The 11,343-nt window shown below is 49.6% G+C and overlaps 2 protein-coding genes across 3 annotated transcripts in view; one reads left to right on the forward strand and one right to left on the reverse strand.

Annotated features, from left to right (window-relative positions):
* Positions 1–323: 323 nt before the first annotated feature.
* PTGR3 (prostaglandin reductase 3) lies at positions 324–9,402 on the reverse strand. Its single transcript, XM_087757803.1, has 2 exons — positions 8,301–9,402; positions 324–2,093 (listed from the first exon to the last, which is right to left on the reverse strand). The coding sequence occupies exons 1-2, from the start codon at positions 8,615–8,617 to the stop codon at positions 1,169–1,171; spliced, it is 1,242 nt and encodes a 413-aa protein (XP_087613929.1). The 5' UTR covers positions 8,618–9,402; the 3' UTR covers positions 324–1,168.
* A 1,465-nt stretch (positions 9,403–10,867) lies between these two features.
* The window catches only part of TSHZ1 (teashirt zinc finger homeobox 1), a 55,255-nt gene continuing 54,779 nt past the window's right edge, over positions 10,868–11,343 (forward strand). The window contains exon 1 of one of the 2 annotated variants that reach the window (XM_087757830.1): positions 10,868–11,343. This exon is cut by the window's right edge and continues 997 nt beyond it. The gene's annotated coding sequence lies outside the window, so the exon portion shown is untranslated. The other variant, XM_087757820.1, reaches the window with a different exon arrangement.

The following is an 11,343-nucleotide window of genomic DNA, read 5'->3' on the forward strand; positions in this document are numbered from 1 at the left end:
TCCCACTGCATGTACCATTAATAATATCTATTAAGTGAGGAAGAATTTTCAAAACTTTACAAAACCTTTTAACTGCACCCACTCGGTAACCTATGGCTGAGCGTCAGTACGCGTACGAGGTACCGTGCCTGTAGATTTAAAATGGTCTTGGCTGTTTGCACAAGGGCTTCTGCAGAAGCAATATTCGGTAAAAGTAGAAGCAGCAGCCTGATTATGGGAAGTCACAACAAGAATCATCAGTCAAAGAACTCTACAACACAGAGATTATCTCCAAAGGAGCTAGTCAGCAAGAACCGTATGAATATGAATAAATGCCACAAATATTTAAACAGCTTTTTTAACTTTATTAAATCTCAAAAAGATATACAGGACCTGAACACACGTGAACATGGCTCAAAACCCCACTCCAATAATCTTGTAATACTGACTGAAGGGGAGACCGGACAAGTAACAGTCACAGTAGCAAATGAAAAGGGAAGAAAATGAGATTATGTTGTAACTTGTAGTTAAAGATTTAAAAGAAAATTGCACAGTTGTTTATAGTTATGAAAGACATAATTAAAAAAAAAAAAGTCAAGTTGCTTTTCTTAATATTACTGACATGTCAGAATTGGAGGATAAATGTTCCCTGTGTAACCAGTCAAGGAATATTACTATGATCCATGATGCAACTGAATTATGATTATCGTGTTTGTGACAAAAAATGAAAAGCATAATTTTTTCCAGAAACTTCAAGAGATCAATAGAACAACCACAAGATACGACTCTTTACTTAGTCTTGTTCCAACAATTTTATTTTTAAATCAGGGAATCGAAATTGCTGAAAGAATTGGTTTTTTCCCGAGCTGAACTATATATAAAGTATTATCAAACCAGTCTGACAGACTAAATCTGCCTCTGCATCAGGACTTATTCTGTCAAGAACAATGTTCTTGTCTCATGCTAGCCTAAGCAACAGAATCAAACACAGGCCCATTAAGTCCGTGCTACAGCCACCAATTTAAGCACTTTTAAGACAAGAAAAAACCACAAAACTTTTTATTAACACCTTAATGCTGTTTTTTAATATAATATCCATTACTCAGCTTAAAAAAAGAAATTGTTTCTAGTAATTCTGAGGCATAAAGTGCCCATTTTCTCTCTTCTGATTTATATCATTGTTCTGTTTTTACAGCTTACTGTTGACAGAGTGAGGTAATTCAACTACAATTTTTCCAATGTTTTTTCCCATGTACATGTAATCTACAGCACGGAATACAGACTCCAAGCCAGTGAACTTGCCCTCCGGAGACATGTCTCCAAAGTCCACCTCACAAACCAGGTCTCCTCTTTCATACATCTTGAGCAAGTGCTTCAGAGCCATTTTGTACTCGGAAAGGTAGTGGTTCAAGAAGAAACCCCGGATGCTGGCAGACTTCTTCAATAGTTTTGCTGGCAATAACTCTGCTTTAACGGGCGGGAGGCCAGTAGGGTTTTGGTAGCCAGCGATAAAACCAATAACTATCAGGCGCCCTTTGGTAGCCAAGGAGTTAAGAGCCAAGTCAAACATCTTTCCCCCAACAGATTCATACACTACATCCACACCTTCGGGGTAGTCCTTCCTAAGAACAGGTTCAACATTTTCAGTTTTATAGTTGATCGTACGGTCACAGCCAATGGATTTCAGAAAACCACCCTTTTCATCACTGGAGCAGGTTCCAATTACGTGGCATTTTGCCTTCTTTGCAAGCTGCACAGCGAACTGGCCCGTTCCTCCAGCCGCTGCTGTCACCAGAACCTTCTTGCCTTCAGACAGCTCTCCCAGCTCTTGCAAACTGATGTATGCGGTAGCGCCACTTACCATTAAAGTAAGAAACTCGGGTTTCACAGAGGGTAGAGGAACTGCTTGTTTGGCAGGAACAACTGTGTATTCAGCAAAGGAACCTGCCTTCACGTAGGCCACAGCTTGACCCACTGTATAATCAGCACTGGCACTGAGTCCTAACGCTACCACATCACCGACACCTTCAAAACCTATATCAAATGGGGGTTTAACTGATGCGTCATATCGACCAGCTGAGTAGTTTATGTCAGATGCATTAATGCCGACAAATCTAGAAGAAAACAAAAATGTATTAACAAGATTTATTCCTTACCAAGTCTTTGTCGTATGAGAAACCTTCAATTTAAATTCGTGGGATAAGTATGAGACTTTTTTCTGATTATTGGTATATTTGAATAATGAGTACACCCCAGAGACTACTTCCATCAGACTTCTGTAGTTTACATTCTATTACTGTAGAATTAAAGATATATTTGCTAAAAGAAAAAAAAAAAAACAAAAAACAAAAACCAACTTATATTTTCCTCAGGTCCATTTGACCAAACTAAGCAAACTAAAAATAATTCTGTACAAGACTAAAGGATGAAAATTAATTGACCACTTTATACAAGACGTGAAAACAGTGAAGAATAAAACGTGCAAAGCGGTAAATATGTGGATTCTGGCAACAAATTTACATTTTTGAATATAATAATACTGTTAATGACTAACGATCATATTAACTATCGATGTCATTTGCAAGGTCATGTTACTGTAGGCAAGTACTTTTTAATTGATGGAGTCACTACAGCAAATTTGCCTTTTGATGTAGCTAATGTCAACGTTAAAATATTTTTCTTTATATAAATTACTTGCAACACATCAAAACAACCTTGCACAGAAGGACTAAAATTATAAGACTGAGTATCAAGCCCTGCTGACCTCTAACAGGTGAAAATGGATGCTAATTTCTTTTTTAGAAAAAGATAAGAGACATTCTCACAACTTGATTAAGCACTAGGAGATAAGACCTGAAAGAAAGCTATGGTCTAGCTTAAACACAAAGAATATTTTAGTAACACTTGGGTTTTTTTAAACCATAATGATATCTCTACACAGGAAAGGGAAGAGAGACTGTGGAAGATTCTGTTGACTGGAAAATGTAAAAAAGAAACACATACAACAGAAAACACCAGGACTTGTACTACGTGTGGAAGTGACAACCTGAAAGGTGTACCTGATACCACGCAAAAGCTGCAGAAGCATGCAAACAGCGCAGTTTTAATTGTTGCAGTTAGCAATAGGCTCAAATCATGTGTGTGTGTAGTTTTAAATTGCTTGCACACCGAGCAAGGAGAACTAAACCCGCTTTGCTCATTTTGATTTCCTTCGTTCTTTGTAGCATGGGGAGCCTCAAACTTTCACCAACGTAATGTGTTACAGAGAAAAAGACACGTACGTATAAACATATCCATGCATAAAATAGGTGAACGTGACTGTTGCTCTTTTTGATTCTGCCTTTACTTCACTCCTCAGCCGCAAAAAAAAAAAAAAAAAAATTAAAAAAATGCCCGCGTCTTGTTCGTAGATACAAAAAAATCCCCTATTATCCTGCTTTAAGGTAACTCCCATTCAGTACTCCTAAAAGACATCTAGAAAAAAGGTAACGGAGCAGCAGCTCCCGAGGCGAACCGTGTCCCTCGGCCTGCCGGGAGAGGGGCTCGGAGCACCGAGGCGAGACGCACCGGCGCTGCGCCGGCCTCCTCCCGCTCCTACACCCCAGCTTCTGCTGAGGGGAGCTGAGGGCCAGGGGCCGGCGGGGAGCTGCGCTCGCCCCCTCCCCGGTCTCGTCCGTTTGCCCAACGGGGGGCCCTCGGCAGCGGTCGGGCCGGCCCCCCGGCGCTGGCTCTGGCCCGGCAGCAGCCCCCGGCCCCAACCCCCGAGGCAGGTCCGCGCCCCCCGCCGGGCTCAGCCTCCCTCCTCACGCCGCCGGCGCGCATCTCCCTTCGCAGGGTGCCGAGGGCAGCGCACCCCGCGGACAGGGAGGCAGAGCAGTGGTGACAGTAACAAGCCCCCGTCTCCCTCCCTCTAGGAGTTTCCCCTTCTTCTCAGCGCTGCACTGCAGCGGGGAAGCACAAAGGCAGGTCGATAACCCTCTGAGGACAAAAACTTTCCGTGCGGGGAAGGGGCGAGTCGTGCAGCGGGACGGACGCCTGCCGAGCAGGTCTCCAGCACACGCACCCTTGCTTTTGTTCTGCAGCCGGCGAGGACGCAAACCCTTCCCCGCCCGGGCCGCACCGCAACTCGTGCGCCCGTCGGTGCTGCCCGGCCGCCCCCCGCCGCGCCGGCCGAGGCGCGCAGCTCCCCGCGGGGCTGGGGCGGCCGGGCGGCGGGCAGGGATGCGGCGCGCCCGGGGCAGCCACCGCGCCCCCGGCCCTGCCCGCAGGCGGAGCCCCGCGGCCGGAGAGGGGCAGGCGGCCGGGGCAGCCCTGCCCGCCGCTGCCCGGCCCGGCCCTGCCCGCTGCCGCGCCGGCGGGGGGCCGGGGCGGACAAAGCCGCGCGCGCTGCCCCGCTGCGCCGGGGGCTGGTCCCCGCCGGCCGCCCCCCCCCCCCGACACGCACCGGCACCCACGCAGAGACACAGACACGCGTGCACACGCACCCGCCCCGTCTCTGCGGGGCTGCTGGGCCACGGGAAACGGTTCTCCCTGGGCTCCTGGGCTCCTGATTATTAATCGGTGCAGCCTGCCGTCCAGCCCTCCCCCCCTAATTTTTTAAACTCCCTTTTTATTGTGTGCAAACTCAGAACTCCCGTTCGCATGGTACGGGCTTTTTTTTTTTTTTTTTTTTTTTTTTTTTTTAAGGGTTGTTTAGGCTCTCGGCTTCCTCGCACATTAAAACGATGGTACGCAGCGTCTGGATTAAAACATATTGTCTAATTTGCCTTGTCATCCCAGCTGACAGAAGGGAGGTGGTAGGATGTGCCCGCAGTTTCTTAGATTATTTTGCTTTTAAAGGTAGGAGTAAGTACAATTTACAAGTGGAAGATCAGTTTGCTAACTTCTGAGACTGAGAAAAGGAGAGCACAGAAGTAACAATCGCTTGGGGTGCTGGTGGGTATTAAGACCCCTTCCAGATCTTGTATATTGTCTCGTTTTACTTTCTTACTTAAAACGTAGTATTTCAGTTAGCAGTTTCTAATCGAGGCTTGCTCCTTCAACATTTCAAGATGTAAACCTGAGGGGGGAAAAAAAGCCAGAGATTGGCTTTTCCCAAAATAATCACGCACATTGAGTCACCCGTTTTATTTATACTCCAACGGCGTTGAACCCCCCTCCCCGGTATTGTTTATTATAGAAAACAGGAGGACACCGCCAAGGGGAGGAAATGCTGCCTTTCGTACCACAACAAAGCGTGAGACACTGGAAACCAGCACCACAGCCTTAAACACAGACAAAACAAAGTCGTCCAAACCAGTACTATGCAAGAAAAACATTATTTAGACCAAACACTCAGCAGGAATAGTCCTCCACTTTTCCCACTGTGATCATTAGTCCCTTGGTTCAAAAACTTTCTCAGCCTCTCTTACTCCCTTCTCTGTGAACTTTTTTCCCCGTCTTCCAGCGCAACAGTAAATCGTTACAGGTATTTTGGAAACAAAACGTGTCACTTCCTCAAGAAAAACTCGAAAATCCCCCAACAACTTTAAGAAGGACCAAATCTTCACAGCCTTTGGGTCCTTCTCCTGCAATAAAACGGAGGAACCTTGCCCCCCGCCCCCCCAAACAGGACAAAGGGACATATGAAGCTTAAATGGCTTCCTTTTGGATTTTTTTATTCACCTTTTCCCCTCCTCCTCTAGACAGAATCGAAGTAAAAAAATGGCTTTAAATTGATTTCTAGTTTTGAAGAATTTCTGAATGAAGGATGGATTATTTTTTTCTCTATAAAAAAAAGCAGAAATAAGGGTTGCTGGCTTAGTTCTCTAAAGGAGAAGAAAGAGGGGAAGAAAGTTCCCCCTAACTGCATCTTCTTTTAAAATATCTATCCATACAGGAACTCAGCACATTTTAATTTCCCAGTCCCCTAAACCCAAAACCAGATTTTATTGTGGTGGATGAGGATTGTTTTGCATAAAAAGCTCAAAGCAATTAATACTATTCATGGGCGTGACTGGGACTAAAATGAACAAATCCGCAAACGCACTCTTGGAACTCGAGTCCTTTATTGTTTTGGTTTTAATTGTATGTTTCCACCTATTAGAAAATATATAGTTGTATTTAGGGCTTGGGGTTTTTTTAAAAAACTAAATAAAGCCAGGGAGTCATCCTTTTGGGATGGGAAAATGCTTCCCCAGAGTGACAAGAGAGGGGGAAACATTCAGAACTCGCTTCCTGCTGCAGCTCGTATATAGAGAATGTTTTTCAGTAACGTGATCCCGTCTCTTCTGTGATATTCCCCAGAAAATAATAATAGAGAGGAAATGCCACAGAACCCCAAATAATACAAAACGTATAAACTCTAAATCTAGACTTCATCACTCACCTCTCCCTCCCCTCCACCCCCACTCGTGCGTGTGTGTCTGTACAGGCACATGTGTGTAATAGGCTGATGTGTTAAAACCCAGTAATTGCCTGCCTGAATCCGTGGACCAGCTCCTGCCTTTAGTCTGGCACAAGCTCTGCGCCTCAGCCCTTCTACCATGAGGTGCACGCATCCCCCCAGCACCCAGGGAGCCCACCCAGCAAAGGGAGGGAGGAGAGGGAGATGGAAGAGTTACACTGGAATACGTATTAAAAAAAAAATAAATTTAAAAATTCATACAAGGGGGGAGGATGAGAAAGACTCCAAGTGCAGGGTGGGGGGGAGGGGATTTGAGAAACAAGGATGTTGCTCTGCCTTGCATTAGCCGAGTAGAGGCTTGCTACTTGTATCTCGAGTCTTTTGACTTCTTCCATGAATAGGAATTAACTCCAGCCTGATGGCTGTTTCATGCCATTACTGTTTCATGGTCATTAGTGGATGCAGCAACACAGTGTTTTAGACTTTAGAAGCTTGGAGGGAGTTTTGGTCTCAGAAATCCTAGTGGGAGTTGTCAGCATCCGATTAAAAGTGCCACGGAAGCTTTCCCGTCAGCTCCTGGCGGAGACCCTGTTCTTCTTTCTCCTTACCCCTTCTTTACTGTGTATTTATGTGCTACATATGGACAGACGCTAGAGATTACACATACACACATAGTCACACGCTGCCCTAGTAGAACTTCCAACATTGTTCTCAAGCCAACTGAGTGCTTCTTAACATCTTTAAGCTCCAACGGAGAGCATGGCAAACTACGCGTTACTACGATTTCCTTCCTCGACAAGAACCTGAGAGTGCTGCTCTCTTCCGTGCCGGCCACGCAGTCTGCTCCCAAGCTCCCAGAGTTTCAGCTTCCCCTCGTGGGCAGAGAAACCTCTGGACTTTAAGAGGCTTACTTTTAGCTTAAGGAACGACAACGTCTCAGAAGGAGCCACCGAAACCAAACATGTTTATGGAGACAGCTGGGGGAGGCACGCTCTGTCCTCAAGAGTCTTCATTTCACGGCGAGCTGGTCACCGCGCCGGGCGCGCAGTCCTAGCGCTGGCGCAGGACTTACGGCGTATTACGTTAAGCAAAATGTCACCTCCTCACTCGCCGCCCGACCCCGCTCCGCTCTACAAGCCGCCAACAACGGCGGGCTCGCCTCCTGCCCAGCGAGGCCGCGGCCGGCCGCCCTGCCCCCTCCCCGCCGCCCGCTTTTGGCGCGCAGCGGCGGGGGTGGTGCCGCGGCGGCCGGGGCCGGCAGGGCGGCGGGCCGCGGCCCTCTGCCTGCCGGGTGAGTCACGGCTGGCTGAGGCTTGGCGGGCGGGCCACGCCGGGGCGGGGGGGGCACAACAGGGCATGCGGGGTCGCACGGAGGAGAGCGGCCGCCGGGGGCAGGCGGCTGCGGGTCAGCGTCCCCGGCAGGGTCGTGTGGGCAGGACGGGGACACGCTCACGCCCCGCAGACCAGGTGCGTGTGTAACCAGCCCGGGCAGGGACCCGGGAGGGGCTCGCAAGCGCTTCCCGGCGTCTCCCTCCCTCCCTCCCTCCTCGGCGCTCACTGAAGGCAAAACTTGCCCGCCTCGGCAGAGGGGCCCTGAGGCGTTTCTCCTCCTTGGGGCAGGCGTGCGCCAGGAGAGCGCACACCCACACACCCCCGCCAGAGACGGAGGAGGAGGAGGAGGAGGAGGAGGAGGAGGAGGAGGAGGAGGAGGAAGCGTCACCCCCACACACGTGGATAGATAGGGCGACCGGACCGTAGCAGCAGCCGTTCAAAACAACAACAACAACAACAACAATAAAATTAAATTAACAGTCGCCAGATGGCAGCTGGTACAACTTTGGAGCCGGCCTCCAAAGCGAGGGAGCATGTGTGAGGGAGCAGGCCACAAGGTGCGACAAGGCGGAGGGGGCCGGGGCGCGGGGGGCCGGGCGCTCACCTGTTCCTGACAAGGAGGTCTCCGTCTCCCGGCAGCGGCACCGGCGAGTCCTGCCGCAGGGTCACCGCTTCCCTGAAGTTCTGGCTCAGCTTAGTCACCACCAGCTTCTTCATGGAGCTGGGGATGGACGAGCCCTGGAAATCCAGAAAGTGACGGGAGTAGGACATGTCCAGGATGGGCCGCGGCCGGCTGCCACCGAAGTAGGACCAGGCGGGACCCGCCGCGGCGCAGGGCGGCTGCTGCTGCTGCCACCGCCGCCACCAGCACCGCGCTGCCCGGGAGCTCAGCAGAGCGCCGCTTTTTGCGCTAAAACTCATGCCCTGCCTCGGCTCTCCTCTCGCCCCAGCGCTCGGGAGAGCTCCGCCTCGGGATTCTCCAGGCAGCCCGCAGGACCCACCGCCACCGAGCCGGCAGGAGAAACTCCCGGCAGGCAGCTATGTGTGTATGTAAATAGAGCCCCGTGCGGCAAGCTGCAGCCTCCCTCAGCCCTCCCCACCCAGCCAGCCCCTCCGCCACACGGAAACGCCGCCGGAGGAGCAGCGGCAAGATGGTCCCCTCCAGCCGGTCGTCTTCTGCCGCCGCTAGCGCTACCCAGGAGCAACGCCGGCCCGCTCCGGCGGCCGTCCGTCCCGCAAGCCCGCCGCCGGCGGCTGCGCCCGGCTCTGCCTGACCCGCCTCACCACACACACACGCACGCACACACACATCCCCACCCGGGCGCTGCCTGCCCCTGCCTGCCGCCGCCGCGCCCGGGGACGGCAACTGAGGTCGCGCTCTGCCCGCCGCTGAGGCAGATGTACGGAAGGCTGGATGTTCTCCTAAAGGTGGCTTTTAATTTGCACGCTGCCTCTGGCTAAGGGATTGAAAAAACAGGAGAGGAGACAGAGAGAAACACGCCTCGGATCCCCCCCGCCCCCTTCTTTAGTTTACAAAAAGAGGTTCTCTTTCTACCAAAAAAAAAAAAAAAAGTAGGAAGAAAGCACGATAAATTATCGGACGGGTAAGGTGAGAGAAGTGGAGAGAAGTTGCAGCTCATCTCCCAATGTTGTTATTAGCCGCCGCCGCCGCGCCGCTGCCTGCGGGCGGAGGCTCCGCCCCTTCCGTGCGAAACGTTCACTTCCTCGCAAGGTGGTACGAATCAACCCCGAGCCGTTAGCAACGGCGCGCGCCGGGCCGGGGCCGGGGCGCGCGCGGCGGCGGTTGCGGCCGTTGGGGCGGCTGAGGCGCGCGGGGCTCCACGCGCGGCGCCTGAGGGGATTTAAAAAGGCGAAGCGCTTCCCGCTGCCGCCGCCGGCAGCAGCCCTCCTGCCGCCGTTCTGCGAGGAGGGGAAGGGTGCCGGGCTGCTGGCAGTCGGTTTGGGTCGCGGGGGTTCCCCCCCCCACACTCGCTGCTACTGTCAGGAAAACATTTTTTTTCTTTTTTTTTTCTTCTTAAAAAATAAAAAATTCACCTCTCGCCGTAGAATACGTTTGGGAGAGGGAACCTGCGCAGGAAATCAGCTGGGTCAAGGGACCAAAGTAAATGTTGTGATAGAGCCGCCAATCCCAACTTGGTACCACTGCGTGGAGGGGGGGAGGGAGGTAATGTAATAGAGACGTTGCACCGGTGTCGGAGGAGCTCACGTGTAATTCCTAGAATTAACTCCATCCTACCAGTATAAACAGCTCATTGCTTAATTGTGCGCTATTAATAATTAAAAGAAAAAAAGAATAAATCCCCCTCCTGCCCGAAAGAGAGCAAAATTGCAGTTCCGAGTGTTTTCCTTTAGGAATCAGCTGGGTAGTTTTTATTTGCTTTCTTGACTTGAAAAAGAGAGGGAAGAACCCTTCTGTTCTTGCAGTTAACATTATATAAATCCCCAGACACATACTGCGCGAAATCTATTAGCAGCATGTTTCATATGCTGCAGTTCTTGCTCTGCAATCTGTTGGTATTTTAAAGTAAGGATGAACTGTAATCTCCCACAAATCATTTTTAATTCAATGCCGGTTAGACGTGTGCCACGGCGAGGTATCATCTCCTGCTTTTGCCTTTTTTTTTTTTTTTTTTTTTAATTTAAGTTTGCTGGAACAAGACCTCTGCTGAAGTTAAATCAGCACATGCGTCTTCCACAGCACTTTAGCAAGTGGATTATAATAACAACCCCCTCAACGCGTGTCTCACATGAGGAATCTTTTATGCCGCGCTGTATTAAGACTTCTTTTTTTTGTCATATTGTTTAGCTCTGGGAAAGGAGGAAAAAAAAAAAATGAAAACAAAGCAATTAAAAAGATTGACAGGTATGGGTTTGTGTGAGACCTATTTGTAATTGTCAGGGTGACGTGGGCAAGAGGAGGAGGAGTAACAAACTGAAGCAGGAAAAGCAGCTCGATGTGTCTGTCTATCAGTTGAGACTGTCTGAGAGCCCTGGGATCCGAATGTGTGTTATATTTCAGTGAAAAGAGAAGAGAGGGAGAGTGGATCTCTTTCTCTCCCAGGAGTTTAGGGGGGGGGACAGTTCACGTTAATCTCTCCCACTCAGTGAATGTCTTTTCTTCCTTCCCCCCCCCTCCCTCTTCGCACACACTCTCCGGGGTTTTTCTTGGTTTTGGCAATTTTTTTTTTTGTGTGTGTTGGGGTTTTTTTTTTTTCTTCTATTGCAGATCAAGATCAGCCAAAAAAAAAAAAATCCATGATAAAAAAATGTGTTTGCATTATATTTAGTATCAGAAGAAGCTTCGATTTGTGGAGGAAAAAAAAAGGAGAGCAAGAGAGAAAAGTAGTCCTCTCCGGTGGTGACACTGTTTGATCTGTGACTGTTTGGAAGGTGGAGGAGTGACTGACATTTCCCATCCGGTGTATATGTATGTATGGGGGCTTTACTCCTTTTTATTATTTGCTTTCTTGCTCTTAGACTAAGTGCTGGGAGGAGAAGGAGAGACCGGATCGACCTCGTTTTTTGCACAATGAACAAACTATTACCAACGCAATAAAAAACCAACCAAACAAAAAACCCCCCCAACAACAACAGCAACAACAACACACAAATCCACGAGCTTGAAA

Source organism: Nipponia nippon, unplaced genomic scaffold, assembly GCF_047370975.1.
Source record: "Nipponia nippon isolate SJK-2023a ecotype South Korea unplaced genomic scaffold, ASM4737097v1 scaffold_1, whole genome shotgun sequence".
NCBI lineage: Eukaryota > Metazoa > Chordata > Aves > Pelecaniformes > Threskiornithidae > Nipponia > Nipponia nippon.

Excerpts from the sequence above, each read along its gene's own strand:
- PTGR3 (XM_087757803.1), bottom strand. The coding sequence starts at position 8,617 with ATGAGTTTTAGCGCAAAAAGCGGCGCTCTGCTGAGCTCCCGGGCAGCG. Across the intron at positions 2,094-8,300 it reads GACCTCCTTGTCAGGAACAG|ATTTGTCGGCATTAATGCAT; the intron begins GTGAGCGCCCGG and ends GTTTTCTTCTAG.